Here is a 22,789-nt window from a genome sequence, read left to right as displayed (position 1 = left end):
ACTCTTTAATCCCTATCCCCCTACTTCTCCTATCCACCTACCCACCTCCCCTCTGCTAATCATCAGTTCGTTCTCTGTGTTTAAGAGTCTGTTTCCTGGTTTGCCTCTCTCTCTCTCCCCCCCCCCCCTTTTTTCACTTTTGTTCATTTGTTTTATTTCTTAAATTCCACATATGAATGAGATCATATAATATTTGTCTTTCTCTGATTTGTTGCACTTAGCATTATACTCCCGACCTCTATCTCTCTTGTTGCAAATGGCAGGATTTCATTATTTTTTATGCTGAATAGTATTTTATTTCATCATATCTTCTTTATCCATTTATCAACTGATGGACAGTGAGCTGTTTCCATAACTTGGTTTTTAGAGATAATGGTGCTATAAACATCAGGGTGCATGTATCCCTTTGAATTAGTATTTTTGTGTTCTTTGGGTAAACACTTAGTAGTACAATTGCTGCATTATAGGGTAGCTCTATTTTTAATTTTTTGAGGAGATTCCATACAGTTTTCCAGAGTGGCTCATCAGTTTGCATCTCTACCCACAATACAAGAGGGTTCCTTTTTGCCCACATCCTCACCAACATGTGTTGTTTCTTCTGTTTTTGATTTTAACCATTCTGACAGGTGTGACAGGTTTTCTGACAGGTTTTTTTTTTTTTTTCTTTGAACAGGCCTCTGCATTTGCTGTTCAGAAACATCATGTCTCTATGACTGCACCCCAAAGTCATCTGTAAACTTTAGATCATTACTAGGAATATCTGCTGTTTTTGTTTTTGTTTGTTTATTGTCTCATTGTCTCTACTCATCTCGTAAGTTACTTAGGTAATTTTTCCCCACTCCCTTAAATGAAGTTATGTCACACATCTCTAACATAATTACATTTTTAATTTAATTTTTAATAAATGTATAACCCCTTTACAATTTATGCATCCCTATACTCCCACTTATGGCAACCATCAGTCTATTGTCTGTACCTATGAACTTCGTTCACTTTTTTTTCTTTTTTACTTTTTTAAAATTTTTTAAAAATTCCTCATGTAAGAGAAATCATACAGTATTTGTCTTTATCTGCCTGACATTTCACTGAGCATGTTAACTCTCGAGGTCCAGTCATGCTGCCACAAATGGCAAGATTTCATTATTTTTATGGCTGAATAATATTCCACTGTTTATATGTATATACACATGCACACTTCAGTTGTTTCCATATCTTGGCTTTATGAATAATGCTTCAATAAATATGGGAGTGCATGTGTCTTCCAGGTTAGTGTTTTATTTGTGTAAATACCCAAAAGTGGAATTACAGGATCATATGGTAGTTCTATTTTTCATTTTTTGAGGAACCTCCATTCTGTTTTCCATAGTGATTGCACCAGTTTACATTTCCAGCAGCAGTGCCCAAGGGCTCCTTTTTCTTTGCCAACACTTGGTATTTTTCCTCTTTTTGATAGTAGTTATTCTGATTGGTATGAGCTGACATCTTATTGTGTCTTTCATTTGCATTTCCTTACTGATGAATGATGTTCAGCATCTTTTCATATACCCTTTGGCCATCTATATGTCATCTTTGGGCAAATGTCTATTCATATCTGCTGCCCATTTTTTAATTAGATTTTTTTTTTTTTTTTTTGCTATTGAGTAGTATGAGTTCTTTACGTATTTTGGTTATTAGCCTCTTATTAGGTATACGAGGTGTAAATTATCTTCTTCCATTGAGTAGGTTTCCTTATCATCTTGTCGATGATTTTCTTTGCTCTATAGAAGCTTTTTTTTTTATTTAGTATGATGCAGTCCCACTTATCTGATTTTGCTTTTCTTGCTTTCACTTTTTTGTTTCATTCAAAAAATCATCACAAACACCTGTTTCAAGGGGTTTCCTGCCTATGTCTTCTTCTAGGAGTTTCATGATTTCAGGTCTTACATCGAAGTCTAATCTATTCTGAGTTAGTTTTTGTATATGGTACAAACTAGTGGTCTACTTTCATTCTTTTTGTGCAGCTGTCCAGCTTTCCCAACACTTTTATTAAAGAGACTGTTCTCTCCGCATTGTATATTCCGCATTGTATATTCCTGGCTCCTTTGCCATAAATAATTTTCTCTATTCTGTTCCACTGATCTGTGTGTCTGTTTTTGTGTCAATACAATACTGTTTTAATTAGTGTGGCTTTGTAATGTAATCTGAAAACAGGGAGTGTGGTGCCTCTAGCTTCTTCATTCTTAACATTGCTTTGACTTATCAGAGTCTTTAATGGTTCCATACAAATATTAGGATTGTTTGTTCTATTTCTTTTTGAAATGCCATTGTACTTTTTCCAAAGATGTATTTATTTATTTGAGAGAGAGAAAAAGAGCATGAGAGAGATGGGGAAGGGCAGAGAGAGAAGGAGAGACAAAATCTCAAGCAGATGAGGGGATTGATCTAATGACCCTAAGATCATGACCTGAGCCACAACCAGGAATCAGGTGCTTAACCAATTGAGCCACCCAGGTGTCCCACCACTGGAATTTTGATAGGTATTGCACGGAATCTGTAGATTGCTTTGAGTAGTATGGACGTTTCAATAATATTGATTCTTCCAATTCATGAGCACAAAATATCCATTTATTTGCATCGTCTTCAATTTTTTAATGCCTTTCTTATGCTTTTAAAATTGTTTTTAAAATGCATGGTAAGTGCAAACTGAATAGTAGGATGAAATGAAAAGATGAATGAAAGAGGGTGATCACTTGGAAATACAGAAATTTGGGCAGCCCAGGTGGCTCAGTGGTTTAGCACCGCCTTTGGCTGGGAGTGTGATCCTGGAGCCCCGGAATCAAGTCCCACATCAGGCTACCTGCATGGAGCCTGCTTCTCCCTCTGCCTATGTCCCTGCCTCTTTCTCTCTCTCTGTGTGTGTCTCTCATGAATAAATACATAAAATCTTAAAAAAAAAAAAAAAGAAATACAGAAATTTATAAAGGGGGAAATTTCAGATTCAAAATAAAAGGTTTCTCAAGTATAGAAATAGATCTAAAAATAAATACTAAAACAGAGGAGTAAGTATTTATTGGTGTTTGTCATCATTTTATGGAAGATTTTCATTCATATACTGCAAGTATTTTAGGGAGAAATCTTACTTTCTTATTCTAGATACTTCTGTCACAAAGTATGGCCTAACCTGAACATTACCTCTAAAGTTTATCAGTTTGCTACCTAGCAGACAGTAAAATCATGGTTTATCTAGACATTGTGGGATGATACTACCTACAACTGCCTGGTCATCTTGGTGGTCAGTGGTGCCGAAGAATGTATTTTCACTGAACTGTGTAGACTTAACTTCAGTGTCATCACTTCCCTTCTGTGCCTGGTGGGAAAATGTGAGCAGAGAGCTGGACATATAAAGAGGGTTTTTGTTTGTTTGTTTGTTTGTTTTTTAATGATTAGGAAGCCACATCTTTCTTCCAACCTACTTACAGTGCTTAATGTAAAACACATAAAACAAAAGTGATGAAAGAAGGAGACTGGATACTGTGAGTAGTCAGAAGACCGGCGCACAACATTTAAAATCTAAGCTTTGGATTCTACGATGGATTAATTTGCATGTATATGTATGTATTTTTGTAGTTGTGAGGTTTTAAATGGCCACCAGAGTGTATTTCAGATGGCACACATAATACATTGAACTGGAATCCCAATTTGGGCTTGCCATCTGTGTACCATGCTGATTATTTTTACAGAACTGAGATTTTGATCTTGAAAATGAAAATTTATAAAAACACCCAAACTGGGCTTTTTGTATTATTTATTTTCCTTCTTTTTTGTCTACTGACTCCCACTTAGCAAGAGCACGGACTATTCTTACTGAGTTAAGGGAGGTACCAAGATGGCACTGAACTTGGCCTTGATCGTCAAATCAGTGTATTAAAGCTTAGCTGTGTATTGGTTTGTTTACTATGTAGTCTTTGCCATGGCCATGACTTTCATAGAGTAATTATTTTGATTAAGTTCAACGATGAGAGTTAGTCTTGCATGAGAAAGAATACACTTGGGAAGCGATGATGGATGGACTCCAGTCTGCAGAGTGTTTAGTCCTGCCAGCATTTTCCAGTTGAATGGACATTCACCTCCCAGTTTGGTTTGGGTGACAGTGAATGGATTGTCAGACCTGACTGTTTCCTAGAAAAAGATAGAGATCAAGAAGGATAGATGACAGTGTGAATATCCACATGTGTTCTTGCAGTTTTTCCCAGATATTTTTCTGCTTTGATGAACAACATCATTATTGAAATAATAAATGTTAATTAATATCTGCGTCACTTTTTGGTAAATGGTAGTTTAGTATTACAATTAGACTAATTAGTATACACCATAGCTTGGTGACATGACAAATCATGGAGCAGAACGTGTTGACTCTTATCCATTATGATATATTAGCTAATTCACTTGCTCAGTAACAACAAAAGAAAAGAGAGACAGGGAATTGGGCAGTAACAACAGCAACGACTCTAAGGGCATTGTGGGCACATTTTCAGGGTTTTGTCTTTCTGCCATGTTCCTGAGTCCTATGGATCATTAACATTTTCCATTTCTTTTCCCATTGGTACATGATAGTCTCTGACTGAATCCTTCAGGAATATAAGATCATGAGTAAATAAAGAAAATGAGAATAAAAGATGACTTCCAGATTTTCCTAGGTTTACACAGGCTGTGTCATGCTCAGTGTTTGAATTTACCAGGACTATTTGTTATAAAGGTGACAGCTATCTGCATCTCTGATGTATTTTTCAGAACCTATGCGAACCCCGAAGACGTTAAAGATTGCTGAGATACAGGCAAGACGCATTGCCGTGGACTGGGAATCCTTGGGTTATAACATCACTCGTTGCCACACTTTTAATGTCACTATCTGCTACCATTACTTCCGTGGTCACAACGAGAGCAAGGCAGACTGTTTGGACATGGACCCCAAAGCCCCTCAGCATGTTGTGAACCATCTGCCACCTTATACAAATGTCAGCCTCAAGATGATCCTAACCAATCCAGAAGGCAGGAAGGAGAGTGAAGAGACGATTATTCAAACTGATGAAGATGGTATGTTCATACTTCGTTATTTTAAAAAGGGGAATTATATAATGGGATTATGTAATTGGTTACAGTTTTCTATAGAGTTGCCAAAATTACTCTTAACAAGGTTAACTTTGAAAAGAGTTTTCCTTAAACAAAGAAGCTTATTAATATCCTTCGTAGTAGCATCTAATATTGGATGAAATGTACCCCTAGTGTTTTCTGTTTTTATATGTTAAAGTAACAACTACACTAAATTTTAAATACTAAGTTTTTCCTATCAAATGTGCAAAAGTAATTTTCACTATTCATGGCATTACATCATTTACCTATTGGTGAAATACACTTGACTAAAATTCAGGTTTTTGCATTTTACAAACCAATAATAGCAGCTTTCATTTTCCTTAATATTTGAAAAGAGCACTGTTTGCCTGTTCCACTCATTTTTAGATGGTCTTATGTAAGTTTAAATACAAAAGAAGGTTTGAAGTTCATATTTTTAAGTCTAAATAAAGGCCCTTATCAGATATCGGCAAGCTGTCATCTTTTATCCATTTAATTACCACCCAAGGAATTTAACTATATTATGTCCAATTTCTATGTGTATCACTTCAGAATTATTAAGTCATAGGAACAAACATTTATATTAATATCATAATTTGCACACACCTGCTATAGCACGATAGTTCATCATTAATGTGAATGAGTACCTTTCTTGATTAAAAGTACAAATGATGATATTCTGATAATAAAAGTAAGACGTAAGATATTTCATTTTTTAAATATTTTTATTTATTTATTCATGAGAGACACACAGAGAGAGGAAGAGACACAGGCAGAGGGAGAAGCAGGCTCCCTGCGTTGAGCCCAATGTTGGACTCGATCCCAGGACCCCAGGATCATGACCTGAGCCAAAGGCAGATGCTCAACCGCTGAGCCACCCAGCCATCCCTAAGATGATTCATTTTCAAAATTTACCACTATGAATGAAAGTGTTTGGGGAAAAAACATGGCCTATTTAGTGAATGGAGGCAAAGCTGGACTGTGAGTCAGGACTCCTGAGTTTTCAGTCCTGGCCCTGGTAACTCTATCACCTTCCCCAATCTATTTACTCAGCTAGGTTTCCATTTTTCATCTCTATATGAAAGTTTAAATAAGATGTTCTCTCAGGTTCCATCCCCTTCTAAAATTCTCCTTGAATCACCTGTCAGTAGGGCCATATTTTTGTTTGGATTTCAGAAAACAGGATGCATTTCATACACAAGTGTTTCCAGTTTGCCTCAAGTTCTCAGCTTCAGGCTCAGCTGTATATTTTGATGACTATCAAGTATAAAATTGCCTTAAGATAGGTCAGTATACCACTGTTTCTAGAAGTTTCTCTGTATCACTTCAAGCTCTCTCACTCTGGAAAGTAGAAATCACCCAGATTTGTTCTATTATTTTTGTTGTCATAAAGAGAAGTGAGTACTTTTCAACCTCATTTAGCTCAGATTTTGAAGGTAATAATATTGTCCTAAAATTTGCCTGGATTTATTCTCATGTTTCTAAAATTTTCAAAGAACAAACCTAAGACTTATTTATGGTAAATGTACTTTGTCCATGTGTAAGGTAACCAAACATGATTACCTCAACTATCATACTTGAACTTGCTCCTAATATTTCAAACAGTAAAACTTGCTCTAAGACATAAACACACACTCATCCACCCCCCCAACACACACATAAACACACCCCAACACATGATTGTATAAAAAAGAATAATTAGCATAGTTGCTTCTTAGATGGGTGATAGAAACGGAAAGTCTAAGCACAGATGCAAAAGCGCTGAAAAATACCTCATTTCATAACGTGAGATAAATATTAAAACATTTGCATTACACTACACATGTGTAAGCCATGTCTTTAGTAATAAGAATGTACTCACACACTTTATTGCCTACACTTAAAATTTTAAAAACTTGGATTCTTAATTGGTTGTTTTAGACTCAATTACATTTGTGCTTCTTTGGCAGTCACTCTCTGATAATATAATTCATTTTGGCGGTGTACTTTGATATGGCTTTTAGTTTGCCTTTCTTCCCCATAAAGCAAAGAATATATAGTCAGGCTCATATAACTTGTTCATATTTCATTAAATTTTTAAATGTATTTTTGGGTGCACGTACAACCAAATTAATAATCGGGAGGTGAATTGCTATGGAATCTTAAATTATATCCTAAATTCATCAACTTCATGACTGTGCTATTTTATAGAGATACAGTTTTATAAACATAAAACGAAATTAACTATATAGTATGCAATTTCAATATCATTTCTTTTTTTAGTTTTATTTTCATCTATGCTTTGAAGAACCTTTTTTTATCGGCTATAATTATATTGAGTTGCAAGGTCACGGAATAATTCAACCGTGAGAGTTTTTTCTTTTTTGTTTTATATGTAAAACTAAATGACTGAAGGACAAACTTCATATAAAGTATTTTCGAGTAACGCAGTCTTCAGATATGCCCACATGAATTCCATTTTCTACATAGAACACTTGATATGACTCAGTGTTCCTAAGAGGGGGACAAAATATCTAAATCATAATCTATGGTTGCAAAGATCGATAGGTTATGATGATCTAATTAAGTCAGTCTTACTAAATTATTGCTGCCCTATATACATAGAAAAAGAATAAATTATCAACCATCTAATAAAAGAATATAATTTCATGAAAAGAATTCTAGGGACATCCATAAATCATGAGAGCAAAGCTAAAATGATTTCCCACCAGAACCCTAAGGTAGAATTTATATTTAATTTATCGCATACATTTTTTAATGCATGGGTAGAATTTTTTGTATGAGATTTTGTTTTCATTTTTTATCCTCGCATTTATAAAAATCAATATTATGAAGTTAGCTCAGCAGAAAAGCCAGGTTTGGGGACATTTTTTGCTAATACAGAGTTATTTTTAAATGTACATTTATTATATTTTAAAGTCTGCAGTGCTTATTTAATATAATCTTGCCCCACCCACATTTCCTTTTTCCTCTCTCTTCTATTTTGAAAGTTATATTCTAAAGGACTTTCTTACACGAAAAAAAAAAAAAAAAAAGCTGAAACAGCTCTCAAATAAATCACAAGCAGGGGAATGAAAGTCAGCATTCTGTCTCCATTAAAAATTGTTGATGTGGAAATGTAGAGTGACATTCCCTGTAGTACAAAGATGCCACAATGATGGGCTTAGTAACTTTGTGTTGTATTCACACAAATCAAAAGTACATATAGACATTATATGTAAACATCTTCTTCCTTCAAAGGTGAAGATTTCCTGAAAATAATTTACCTGCGGCCGCTCTCCACTCCAGCCCACCTGCGTCCATGTGTGCTCTGTAGGGCACCGACGTGTAATTCTCTCGTCCACTCCACTAGCCCTGGTGCAAGATCCATAGCATGCTACTGTCCGGGCCAGGAGTTTTCCACAAACTTTTCCCTCTTACAAATATGGCCTGCAGGTCCTCTTAAGTGCATTTTATGGACAAAGTAGGGTATGTGCAGGAGAGCGAGCAGCAGCTGGTGGTTCAGTCTGTGTAGGGTCCCAACTCTTACTCTCAGCTCAGGTCTTGATTTCAAGGTCTTGAGGTTGGGATCGTGAGTTCGGGCCCCGTGGGCTCCTTGCTGGGTGTGGAGCCCACTTATAAGGCGGGGGTGGGGAAGAAAAGCAGAGAAATACACAAATTCTAGGAAGGCTACTCTTCAATTCTACTCCTCTTCCGATGCAGAATTATGCAGACGTTTCTAACTATCTTTATTTGTAAACCATTTGAAATACATCCACTTTGTGTTATATAGTATTTGTTGGCCATATTGTGGTTGGTGACACAGGTAGTAATTATAATGCCATCAAATAAACAGTTTCTCCCTAATTGGGGTCCTGCCTCCGCGTCTACCATCTATGAAAAAGGTGAAGAAATGCTTTTCCTTAATTACAATCATAAGCTTGTTTTTACTCTCCTCAAATGACACAACACATATCACCCTTGTTGGTTAACTAACGCCCACGGCAGCCTCCAGAAGTGCCCCCGAGGGCCCCCAAGGCCGTGAGGACCCATCTGCCCTGGCCAGCTGTGCAGTCTCTGCCCTTATGGGGCCTGGGATGTGCAGGCAGTGGAGACTTCGCTTAGCCTCTCCCCGTGCCCGCAGCTGACCACTGCACGTGCAAGCTTCTGAAGTTTAGTGCCAGCATCTTCTCTGCTTATGGGTTTCTTTCCTTTTTGGTTTTTTCTTTATGAATTTATTATTAATGTGCCAAATTAGATTAGCTGTCCCAGAGGTCATAACATCATTCGTCGTCTGCTTGTGGTGTGAAATAAATCTTCCTTTTTTGACGTATCATTCAGAATTTCTTGATGTTGCTAGCGACGAGGAAACACATTCCCTTTGATCCGGTGATTTCTAATTTATTTCAATCCTCACAAAATTGCTGTATACTCCGCAACTACATTTGCAGATAATGCCATGTGTGAAGTTCACTGAGACGTTAGATTAAGGAAGAATATTAATTAAAAACCATACTTGCCCAATATTGGGTCAGTATTTCAAAAGAAAACACATTTTTAAAGCAAAGTAGGATGGATAGGGTACATATTTAAACATTATCTGAACGAGAAACTATATATTTGTGTGACTGAATAGCAACTGTGTATTTAGATAAAACACACAAAAGCAAATAGCAAAAGCATCTGATGTTTTATATTTTGTCAATAGAAACTGACACATTGTTCACCGCTGTCACTGGGCATTGTCAGTTCTATGACATTTGCAAATAAGGAGCTGGTTCCTCAACTGTTGTCATACCTGGGGACACTTCAGCACTGGTTATGCTGATTGTTGAGTTCGAAACAAGTCTGATGTTATAAAATGGCTTGATGCTTAGCGTTGCAAAAGGGAATTTCATTTAATGGTGAATGGGAATATAAAGGAAGGGAGAAGAAATGTTGGGAAATATCAGGAAGGGAGACAGAACATAAAGACTCCTAACTCGGGGAAACGAAGTAGGGGTGGTGGAAGGGGAGGAGGGCGGGTGTTGGAGGGGAAGGGGTGATGGGCACTGAGGTGGACACTTGACGGGATGAGCACTGGGTGTTTTTCTGTATGTTGGTAAATTGAACACCAATAAAAATTAATTAAAAAAAAAAAAAAAGACCGAAGCAATGATATTTGAACCTATTCATCTTCGTGTTTTTTTTAAATTATAATCATCAATGCTGTCCTTTCTAAGTTATAGATATTTAATGAGGATAGCACAAAGAGTCAGATTGACTATTAATGGGCATTTCAAGTCAGTATTATATGACTTGGCTTTTGAGTCCAAGGAATGTTAATTATTATTATAATTAATTATTTAATGACATTTGTTTATGGAGACACTTGGGCTTATCATAATCTTCAGAATATCTTTCAGGGAAATATAGCTCTGTTCTTGACACAAATTACAAATGAGATCTTCATGTTATTAGAGATATACAACAGAGAAAACTAGACTACACAATTTATTCAACTCTCTAAGGGGATAGAATATTCTTTTGAATAAAAATAACTTTAGAATTGTACATTTTCTCCATTGGAAGCTTATAGATTACTTGAAATTCCCATTTGTTAAAATCAGAAAACTGGTGACATAGCTTATTTTCTTTTTAAGAACACATTTTTTTTTTTTAGTTTTTAATTTAGCTTGTATAACTTACAGTATTTACTTTTTCTGTTTCTGACGTAAAGATCTTTCTAACCAAAAATGTATATTCTTGTAGTGCCTGGCCCTGTACCAGTCAATTCTCTTCAGGGAACATCCTTTGAAAATAAGATCTTCTTGAACTGGAAAGAACCTTTGGATCCAAATGGAATCATCACTCAATATGAGGTATTGGGACAATAAGGAAGTTCACTGAAATGTGGGTTGAAGGGAGAGTAAAAGGAAAAAGTTATGGAGAAATAATGGAAAATAAGTAAGTGAGGACTAGGGGATCGCAATCATTTTTATTACTCTTCTGTTTTAGTTTACAAATTCCTTGATCCCGAAATTGAGTTCGAAAAAAAATATTGGATAGCACCTAGAATTTTCTAATTCTTAAATTAAATGTATGTTTCTGTTGTTGTTTTAGGGAAGCAGGATGGAGCTTTTCAAACAGACTTACTGATGATTGTAAAGAATGAATTTTTATAAAATTAAGATACTCATGCTTTATACTGTATTTGGGGGAGGCCACTGAATGTTATTTCAGAATAAATTCAGAATTACTATCTAAACAGCAAAATATATTACAAACCTGACTATTCTAGAGCTTTATCTCAATTTTGATTACAAATCATTATCTTATTTTTAAATAGGAGAAGCTGAAAAGAAGAAAAGATCATCTTAATTGCACAAATGTGTAGTTCTGTTACTGCATAGTCAGTGTTGATGAGAGCACAAAACATTTAAATTTCTCGTGGCTACGAAGTGCATCATGGGAATGGGAATCACTAGGGCAGTCTTACAAAATGTGACTGTATGAGCACTCGAGTGCCATTTACATGAACTCTGTTATGTAACTCAGACAAAGTAGGATGATGTGACTTGTAACAAGCATTTGTTGAACACTTTCTGTGTTTCATGTACATTCAAATATATAACCATAAGATTGTGTATTTTTGTGTACCCATATTTAAGTAAATTAATTTATCTTTTGATGAAAGAAAACACGTATACAGGTCCAGTCAGATATGATACCTCTAGGTATATCTATGGATGGCTGAGTGGCTGGCCGGCTGGCTGGCTGGCTGGATAGACAGACAGACATCAGATATAGACTGACTATGAAATAACATATCCAAATGAGAAAGAGAAGAAATTTAAGAAAAATGTGATTCACTCCACAGAGATAACCCTTGAATGCTACCTTATTTAAAAGAGGTTTATTTAGATTATAGCATGACTTATATTGGAAGTGTAATAGTGAATCTGTTTCTTAAAACAGGTCAGCTACAGCAGCATAAGATCGTTTGATCCTGCAGTTCCAGTGGCTGGACCTCCCCAGACTGTATCAAACTTATGGAACAGCACACACCATGTCTTTATGCATCTGCATCCTGGAACTACCTACCAGTTCTTCATAAGAGCCAGCACCGTCAAAGGCTTTGGGCCAGCCACGGCCATCAATGTGACCACCAATATCTCAGGTATGCAAAGGAATAAAATGCAAACAGGATTGGTTTGTAATGGCATGTTCTAGAAAATCATATACTCAGGGTAGTCATCTCACTTACTAAATCTTTAATATAGTTAGCTATTCCTGATTGAAGGTTCATTAAAGAATTATGTGGATACTACTCCTGAAACTGGTATTACACTATCTGTTCACTAACTAGAACTTAAATAAAAATTTCAAACAATCTAAAAATTAAAAAAAAAAAAGAGGGGGGATCCCTGGGTGGCGCAGTGGTTTGGCGCTTGCCTTTGGCCCAGGGCGCGATCCTGGAGACCCGGGATCGAATCCCACATCAGGCTCCCAGTGCATGGAGCCTGCTTCTCCCTCTGCCTATGTCTCTGCCTCTCTCTCTCTCTCTCTGTGACTATCATAAATAAATAAAAATAAAAAAAATTCAAACAATGATATGTGAATACGGATTACAATTGGTTACACGTCCAAACCCCAAAATATCTCAGATAGTCACTTTTAATTGACAACAGTCTTTTTAAATATGTCATTTTATCTTAATTAGAATTACGTAAAAATTTATTATGAATGTTAACAGACTTATTATACCTTTGAGGAGTTGGTAGTTATTATGGTATCAGATATTTACTAAGTATATTTTATCAAAAGAATGATAGAGATCTTTGATCTGCTGTTATAATGACACATACCTTGTCTCTTTTCCATTTTCCCTGACATGCTGATATTTTTAAGCAAATATAAGCCATTCTTTCTCTTAAAAAAAAATCACACGTATATTCATCTAAATTTTAGAGTGGGTTTAGGGTACTGGAGAATTTAAGTTGATAGACAAGTAGAGCTAAATTTCACATTATTTTATGTTCACAATATCAGTTTGTAATTGCCTAGATTATTTACAGATACGATTTCTCCTTCAGTCAAGTCATCAGTTAAAACCTGATTAAATTTGGCCAGCAATTAGCATGGTAATATGCCCTAATGCTCTTCTAGCTTATGTAATGTTTTATTTTAGTAATTTAAAATGATTAAAATAAATACATATTATATATGTAACATTTCCATTTGTTAACATTTTGAATATAAAACCTTGAAAGTTTATATCATTAAAAATATTAGCTATTCCAATATGAGCTATTTATCTTTTTCTAACAAAAAAGAATTTTAAAATATCATCCATTATGTCAGAAAAATAACAATATATTGAGGTTGCCAGTTGACTTCCTAATGAAACAATTTTAAATCATCCATTTAAAATATTTATTGAATCACTAGAAAACATGATCTAATGATATCATTGTACAGTGAAACATGTCTCCCGCCCTCTAGAATGAGCCAGAGTGCTGTATTTGAGTAAGATCCTTCAATAGAGATAGTTACAAAATTACATGAACTTGTAAAACTGAGAACATTAAACAAATAGGCATTGTCAAGAACCAAACTTTATTATGGTTTAGACATATTTTTTTTTATTGAATAAAAAATGTATAATTAAAGACCAGAATACCCATCTAGCATTTTCTTTGAATTATTTAACTGCATTTTTACTTGAATCAGCCTATGTACATGGGTACTTGATTTGGACTTTAAAAACTTGATTGCAATCACTGTGTCTTCAGGACATGTAGTAATCAAGCTGAGGCTAATAAAATTTATGGGTAGCGTGATTCTCAATATCAATTGAAATTTTAAGGTGATTTATTGTTTATTTATTCCTTGAGTGCAGAAATTATATCCCTTGCCATTTTAAAAACATTTTTTTTAAAGATTTTATTTACTTATTCATGAGAGACACAGAGAGAGGCAGAGGCACAGGCAGAGGGAGAAGCAGGCTCCATGTGGGGAGCCCGATGCCGGACTCAATCCCAGGACCTCAGGATCACACCCTGAGCCAAAGGCAGACACTCAACCACTGAGACACCCACGGATCCCTTAAAAACAATTTAAATAAAATTAAAATCAAGTTATTGGAGGCATGGTGTATGTGTGTTTTAGTACGCATATTATATATACAATCACATGTGTATACACATTGTATATATTTAATATCTGTTGATTCTACTTCCTAAATAACTCTTCAGATAATTTGTCTCTTTCTGATGTCCTTTCCATCTAGATCATATTTTAGACAGACCATTGAAATATCTTTCCAGGCACTATCCTTACCTTCAGACTTACCTTGCTTTAATGTGTTTTTCTATGGATATTTACACAACATATATTTCTTCCCTAAATTTTTTCAAAATCTAATAAACTGTGTTTGGTAGGACAAAGTCCAAACATCCATGCATGATTAGTGTTTGTGCCCATTAAATTTATGGCTCCTCCCATCCACCACTCTCACCCAGGAACCCAAAGCTCCAGGCCTAGTAGCCTGCTTCTAGCCGTCAGAACACGTCTCTTTTCACGTGGATGAGGTCTTCTAGTATCTGCTTTCCATCTCACTGGATGCTTTCTTGTCCTGACGAGTTTTTTACTTCCCTTTTAACATTCAGCTCAGGCATCGTCTAAATCCTGAAGTTGTCTCTGTTTCATTTTTCTAATTCCCAACCCTGGTTTAGAGAAGTGGTTCTTCTTCCAGGTGTGGTCCACAGACCAACAGCATCATCCTCACCTGAAAATTTTCTAGAAATGCACATTATCAAGCTCCTCCCTGGGCCTATCGAATGAGAAACTCAAGGAGAAAGGGGCAGCAGTCTGAGTTATAAGAAACCCTTCATGGGCTTCTGATCTCACTAGTTTAAGAACCCGTTTTAGCGAATTAACTGATTTCTCTTTTCATCACTTAAAATTTGGCTATAATTTTTTTCTTTGTATAAGATTCTCACTCTTGGGGTGCCTGGGTGGCTCAGTCGGTTGGGCATCTGCCCTTGGCTTGGGTTGTGGTCTCCGGGTCCTGGGATCCAGTGCCACTCCCTGCTTCTTTTTCTCCCTCTCCCTTGGCTAGCTCCTCCCCACTGCTCGTTCTCTCTCTCTCTCTCTCTCTCTCTCAAGAAAATAAATAAATCCTTAAAAAGAAAAAAGAAGATTCTCACTCTTGATAAAATGTGAATCTCTACTTTTAATTCTATAACTGTTTTGTTATACTCATACTATAACTGTTTTGTCTTTATACTCATAGCATGTATAACACTTGACATGTTGTATATATTCAGTAAATGTTCAATGAATGAATGAAATACTTTGACATTTATATTAGATACCATTTGTTCTCAGTGTCTCTGATAACTAGTTTTCCTAGTTATGTCCTCCCTAAATTATCTTTCTACGTAGAAATAATTGAAAGACATTTGAGGTCACTTTTTTGCCCAGGTCAAGATTGGGAAGGCCTCTCCTGTACCCCCAACTATTATCAAATATTTTGAAAATTTAGGAGTTTCTTCTTTTCAGGAATCTGGCTGCTAATGCACTAGTTCATGCTAATTAAAAGCTGCAGTTCCAAAAACAAAAAACAAAAAAACAAAACAAACAAAAAAAAAAAACTGCAGTTCCCATTCCCATTCACCACACTTCCTTGATATGTTTCTATTCAGGCCGCAGTCCAGATACGAACACTGGGCCGTTCCACAACCTTTATATCACACACAGGAGCACTCAGCAGGCAGCCTCGGGCTCACTTGCTACCCTCTCTGTCTCCACATCTCCACGTGCGGATCCATAACCAGGACTCTCCAGGGTCGACACTATTCACCTCCCATACCATCAGTGCAGGTTTCAAGGTCTCAGGAAACTAAAAGCCAAAGCACCTTCACAGAATGTCTGGCATGTATGTCCAGGTCACCAGGTGATGATTTAAATTTCAACAACAAATTGTGGCTTCATATCTTCTGCTGCTTTTGATTCCCAAGGTTAACATTCAGTAGTATATGTTATTCTACAAAATAAGATATATTTTAGAAAATCAAGATTTTTTATTTATTTATTCACAAGACACACAGAGAGAGAGGCAGAGACACGAGACAGAAGCAGAGACAGGCTCTCTGTGGGGAACCCGATGCCAATTCGATCCCAGGACCCCGGGATCACTCCCTGAGCCACAGGCAGATGGTCAACCATGAGCCACCCAGGTGTCCCTAGAAAGTTAAATATGAGATTGGTTTCCCACCATTTATTCATCCTGAACTATCATTCTGTTGACAGAAACTTATTTCTTCTCTCATTAATCCCTTCCAGCTCCAACTTTACCTGACTATGAAGGAGTCGATGCCTCTCTCAATGAAACGGCCACCACGATAACCGTGTTGTTAAGACCAGCACAGGCCAAAGGGGCACCAATCAGGTAAGAGGGGGAAAATAATAGTAACAGGGGAAAACAGCAGCAGGAGAGATGTTTTCTCATAGTTGCTTGGTGGTTGATACAGTGATTCATTTCTAAAGATGTTCATTTGACGATGACTGTCAGAAAGGTTTTATTTTTGTGTTGTTTTGGTTTTGTCTGTTTTTCATTTGGACAAAGCCTACGAATAGACTTTTAAGAGTAAAATTCTAAGGGGGCTTTTGAGATATTCCTGAACTGAACCATTCTCTGTACTGTTTAAGAGCCTTGCTCTTTGATTTTTACTTTCCTCTAGTTCCATTTCATTCCACCTCCTCTGTTTGTGTCTATGGGATATGAGCTTTGAAGGTATTTGTCAGAAATAGAATAGGAAAATAACTCCTGTCCAATGCATTAAATCTGTTCTGAATAATTTCATATGAGTGATTGAAAAATAGGAAGCTTTGAGGAAATAAAAGGAGATTAGTTATAATGAATGCAGCTTATGTGACCTTTTAATTCCTAAATTGTTGCTTATCAGGAATTCCTAGTAAATATTAAAATTCAATTTGCCATTTCCTTTTTCTGTCCTATATTAAAATCTCCCATATTACCCTCATCTTGCAGATTATGAGCCATGCTGTTATCAAGAATTGATTTGAATTATCCCAATGATTTTAATTCTTCACATTTGTAATTAGATAAATGTCCAAAGCCTAAGCAAATTTCCTTATGGAACGTGTAGATTTTGTGAATACTTTTATTTTTATACTTACCTCCAGAAGTAAATCAAGGCACAGAAACCAGTGAAAGTATTTCATAATTAACTCAGGTTGTTTACATAATCACTAAGAAAATAAAATTAATCTTTGTTCTGTGTGGAAAGTAAATACATTTAGCCTGCAAGCACAAATGAACCATTGGACCAGTCCCTACATGATAGAGAAGGAAGTTTTTTTTTTTTTTAATTTAAAAAAAAAATGAAAAGAAGAAATTGAATTCATAAAGAAAACTCCTTTCTGTTCTGGCTAAAAGTCACAGGAACACCATGCTGGAGAGCTAGAGGGATGACTAAATAGACTTGTGATATAAACACTTAGGAAGCACGAGCTACTTGAAAATGGAAAGTACGTATATAGCGCTATTCAGGAATCAGTGATCTGTGAGTGAGTCTGATTGCTGATCCAGGGGAGAAGGAGGAAATGCCTGCATTCAACATCTTTTTCTATTGACAAGTAATCAGGGTCATTCACATGTTCCTACCTGTGATAAAATTTACTTTCTAGGTGCTCAGTTCTGCTATGGCTGCTTAAATGAGCTACCAGGTACTTGCATTCATCTTGTAAGAGTTAGATATTTGAGTGAATTCAGCTTTACTTAATGTAAGCTGCACCCAGAAGTGTATGATTATTATTGTATCCTCATGCTAATTACTGTCACTTACACCAGCTCTTTATTCATGTAATCAATTTATTACACAAACAGTAACTGACTGTGTATTCTGTGCCTGGCACTGTGCTCAGCTGTGTAAATCAAAGACAAAATGATCATAACTGAACACACAGCCTGTGCTCACATCTGTCACGGACCATCAGAGGGGTCTGCAGGCTTGGAAACCCTTTGCTCATAATCAGTGTTAAGGAACTTTATTGAATCAGTGAGTATGTTATCAATAACATGTTTTGAAATCAAAGGCCTTTCTAGTACTTTGTTGACATTTACTTATTACAAAATTTTTGATTTCCAAAAATTCATACAGTCTGAACTAGTGGTTATACAGAAATCATCCTTGATAATCCTGTATCCTCTTTTCTCTAACACAGAAATGTACTTTGTATTTGTTGGGAAGACCTTTCGCCTTTTCTGGAATTGATTTCAGTGGCCGAGAACTCCAAATTTTACATTGTAAGAGATTAGTGCCCCCCAAAAACTTAATTTACAGCCAGGAATGCTATAAGAAAAAAAATAATTAAATGATATATAAACAAATAACTATTTTAAAAGAATGTTACTAAAAGGGAAAAAAAAAATAGGTTTCCAAATAATATTCTAATCCATCCTGCCCATCATTATTTTTTTTACAATGACTTGCCCAGCTATGTGGGACTACCCATAGGTGGGGACCAGGTGGCAGGACCAGACTGGTCTAGTTGGGCAACTGGGCTTCTTATGAGCTCTACTTCCTTTGCTGTTTTTTTTTTTTTTGTTGTTGTTGTTGTTTTTAAGATTTTATTGATTTATTTGAGAGAGAGAGAGAGAGAGAGAGAGAAAGAGCAGGAGCAGGGGGAGAGGCAAAGGGAGAGGGAGAAGCAGACTCTTCCCCTGGCTCCATCCTAGGACCCTGGGATCACGACGTGAGCTGAAGGCAGACACTCAACTGACTGGGCCACCCAGGTACCCAGCTTCTTTTGCTTTTTGAATCTTCCCAGGAGATAATCCTGTCTTCTTTCCTCGGACCACAACCCTACCTTTGATAATGCTACCAATAACCAGAGCCTAATCCTAAGGCTTATCTTGTCCAGTGCTTTAATTTCTTTGAAATTGAGGACCCAAATTGATATAATCCATTTTCATAGATCTGTGCTTCAAATCTTTGCCTGGATGCCCATCACTTCTTTAGACTCCTGAAACAATTTGACTTTTGATGTTTCAGGCAGATTCTTATTTATGTTGGCCCATTCAGATCTCTTACCTGCTAATGCTTGGGCTGTGGCCATCTTCTCTCCTCCCAGTGAAAGCCGGGCCTATTTACCACCCAGCTAAACCTCCTGAGAGCATCTTGTCTGTTAGTTTTGTCTGCTACGATAGGCCCTCACTACTAGGAGCTGTCTTGCCCTACTTTACCACATTCTTACCCTCTGCCAGATTGTATTTTGCCATCCATTTGTCCCAAGTCCAGTCGAAATATCTAAGTTGTTCTACTCCAGTTTTCCTTATGTCTGACGAACTCCAATTCGTAAAGCCTCTAGCACCTCATCGTATAGAGTCTGTACATTGAGGCCAGGTTAGTGTTATCGAGAAAGCTAAAGTTACCAACGGTTCCTAGAAATTCATTGATTCCAATTACATTCAATATGCGCCAGGGGCTGGACTGGATACTTGGACTAGAAATCCGTGGAAGGTGATCACAGAGGTGCCGTCAGTTGGGAATGGAAGACGCATAAATCAGGGAATAACAATGCAGCATAAGAAGTGAAAAGACAGCAGTTAGGAGCTGTGGTACTAGAGCTGAGTTTTGAAGGTGATGTAAGCCTGAACTCAGTCAGGGTTGCTTTGGAAGGGGAGAGGTTGCCAAGAAGAGAAGGCACGTGGTCCTCCCCGACAATTGTGAAGCGAGCAATTGGATGCGTGACAGTGTGGTCCATTCCAGAACTGCCCGTAGTTCAGATCATTGAGGGGGAAGGGTCTGTGGGAGAAGAGGGGCGAGAGAAGTAAGTGGGGGCCAGAGGAGAAGGCTCTTTAGTGCCCATCCAGCAACTGAACGTGGCCACAGAATGACTGTAAGCAGAAACCGTCATGAGCAATTTTATGTTCTTGGAAAGATCACCCTGATAGAGAGGATGAGCTGGGAATAAACCAGGCTGAATGCAGCATGTTCCCCATGGGGACCATGAGAAGGGACCTCATGGGGACCATGAGTAAGCTCCATGAGAAGAGGAAGGAGACGAAGATTTTAGATGAGAGGTGACGACAGTTTTTATTTTATAAGTGGTAGCAAAGCCAAAGGCCATCTAAGAATCCAAGATAAATTTTTGAGGTTATTAAGTAATCACAAAGGTTGTTATATGTTGTATTTTATTGCTATCCTGAATCAAAAAGAAGGCAGGCTCTCTCTTTGTGAGTTCTTTTGTATATGAGAAGTTATAATGTGTGTTACCTAGTTCTTGTTTTGCTTGCTAAGCTATCGTGATGTACATGGAGCAAATAATGTAGACTCCAGCAAAAACATCCTGTTCTAAATAAGGCAGCGCTCAGGGTCACCGACCACTTTGTTCTTCTGTTATCCTTTAGGACCGGCCTTAAAGTGTCCACACGCTAATGTGAACATGTTCAGTGCAATTCTGGCAAGTGTGGGTTTTTTGAGATAATTAATTTTTGAATATGTGATTATTCTAATGGCCAAAAGCTGCTGTCTGACTCACCTAGACCTTTGAGTCTCCTTACCAACTATTTAAGATCTATCCCTAAAACTGGCATCACTTGACAATTATTATTAGTATGATTCAGAAGGACTATTACCCACATTTGGAACCAGTTCCCTAGAATGCATAATTTATTTCCCCCCTTTTTTTTTTCTAAAACATTTTCTGTTTTTCATAGTCGGATTCCAATTCTAACCTGAGTAGATATAATCATAAATTATAATGCATAGAATGTCCCACTTATTAAAAGATTGACCCAATGTAGCTGTGTTTTCAAATAATGAACATAGCAGCAGCAGCATATTGCAGAAACGGGGAAGAGTCCCTCAGTGGTGAACTCGGTTTATTTTATTGTAAGACGTAACAAGTGAATGCATATGTAACTGCAGCATTTTCCAAATAAAAACCTTACCTATTTTAAGCTGGCAGAAAGCTACCTATTTATTCTAGGGTAATGTTTATTTTATTTTGTGGGTTTATTTTGTGGGTAAAACTTAATTTTTCACTTTAAAACATTAACTGCCTTGTATTCTTAGGTAATTAGGAGATAGTCATGAAATGCAGTCACAACCACCCTTTCCTTGCAGCCACTCTGGGAAACAGGATGGAGGTTCCTCGAAGATGTTAAAAACAGAGCTACCCTACAATCCAGTAATTGCACTACTGGGTATTTACACAGAGGATACAAAAATACTAATTCAAAGAGATTCATGCACAATAATGTTTATAGCAGCATCTTCTACAATAGCAAAGCTATGGAAACAGCCTAACTGTCCCTCGACTGATGATGACTGTTTTGTTTCCTAATTCTTGTTTTATTCATAAATACATATGTATTGATCTCGCATCTTTATCCATTCATCTGTCAATGGACATCTGGGCTCTTTCCATAGTTTGGCTGCTGTGGACACTGCTGCTATAAACATTGCAGTGCAGGTGCCCCTTTGAATCACTATGTTTGTATCCTTTGGATAAATACCTAGTAGTGTAATTGTCTCCAGCCCTTTAGATGACTGCAGTCCCAGCCAGTAACTTGATTGTGACCTTATGAGAAATCTTGAGCCAGAACCATTTGGCTACCCACTCTTAAATTTCCAACCTACAAAAACTGTGCGGTATTAAACATATATGGTCTTGAGCCACAGTTCTAGGGTCATTTATTTTGTAGGAGGAGGCAACCGGTAGAAGCACCCCACATAGCTGAAACCTTCTCTTCAGGTTTCTCCTTAAAAGGCATTTTATCACATAGGTCTTTCTTGACCCCTGCATATAAAATAGAAGTCTTCAATCTTATTATCCCTTAATTCCCTTATTCTGCTTTATTTCTCTTTAGAGCGCTTACTTCATCTTGACATATTATGTATTTGTTTAAATTTATTTGCATTTCCCACTAGAATGTAAACTTCATGAGAGCAGAGACTTTTACTACTGTGTTCATTACTGTTAACTCAGCACTTAAAATAGTGCAGTGCATGTCATAGGCCCTCAACAGATAGTTGATGAATGAATGAATGAATGAATGAATGAATGAATGGCCCTAGAGTTAAAAATACGATAGCCACCCTCTTTAGTTGCATACCAGATCATATTTGTAATGTAGCATGTTAGTGATAAGCACAATAAATATTATAAGACAGTAGTTTGGGGCTTTTTCTCAAGCCCAGAATCCCTGAGCCATACACTTGATGGTTTTCCTCAATGAATCTGTCATTATAATTTGGACTGAATGGAAAAAGCATGTCACTTGACTCTGATTCCTTTGCCCCATTTCATCCCTCCATTGTCTAGCTCCACCTATAGAATTACCTCCATTGGCTTTAGAAGACCAAATAACACTAAGATGTGAACTAGTCTGAGAAGGTTTTCTAGCAGAAGTAGAAAAGCTAGAAACTCACCGTATGTTTGGTATGTTTAGTAACAGTGGTCATTCAAGTTTGCGGTGGAGTCTATACGTCAGGACGTAGAGAGAGCAAGAGTGGAGGTATAAGGTAAAAGTTGTGGTAAGATACTGACCCTAGTGTAAAAAGTATGGATTTTGACCGTGGGAGAGCTGCACATAGTTTTGACAAAGTAAAATTTGGAGGAGAGTAATTAATGCTCAAAGCGGTGTCTTAGCAAAGTATCAGCAGTTTGAAAAGTGGTTGTGTTT

The 22,789-nt window shown here is 36.9% G+C and overlaps 1 protein-coding gene across 3 annotated transcripts in view; it reads left to right on the top strand.

Annotated features, from left to right (window-relative positions):
• Positions 1-22,789, top strand: part of PTPRK (protein tyrosine phosphatase receptor type K) — a 553,399-nt gene that overhangs the window by 427,403 nt on the left and 103,207 nt on the right. For all 3 annotated transcript variants that reach the window (XM_041730420.1, XM_041730427.1, XM_041730431.1), the window contains 4 exons: positions 4,771-5,073; positions 10,840-10,949; positions 12,046-12,247; positions 16,417-16,522. In XM_041730420.1, the coding sequence (XP_041586354.1) occupies positions 4,771-5,073; positions 10,840-10,949; positions 12,046-12,247; positions 16,417-16,522 (721 nt within the window). The remainder of the gene's footprint in view (positions 1-4,770; positions 5,074-10,839; positions 10,950-12,045; positions 12,248-16,416; positions 16,523-22,789) is intronic.

The sequence above is a fragment of the Vulpes lagopus genome, chromosome 2 (assembly GCF_018345385.1).
Source record: "Vulpes lagopus strain Blue_001 chromosome 2, ASM1834538v1, whole genome shotgun sequence".
In the NCBI taxonomy this organism is placed as follows: Eukaryota; Metazoa; Chordata; class Mammalia; order Carnivora; family Canidae; genus Vulpes; species Vulpes lagopus.
Note: the sequence above shows the minus strand (reverse complement) of the source record. Positions and strands in the feature narration are given on the sequence as shown.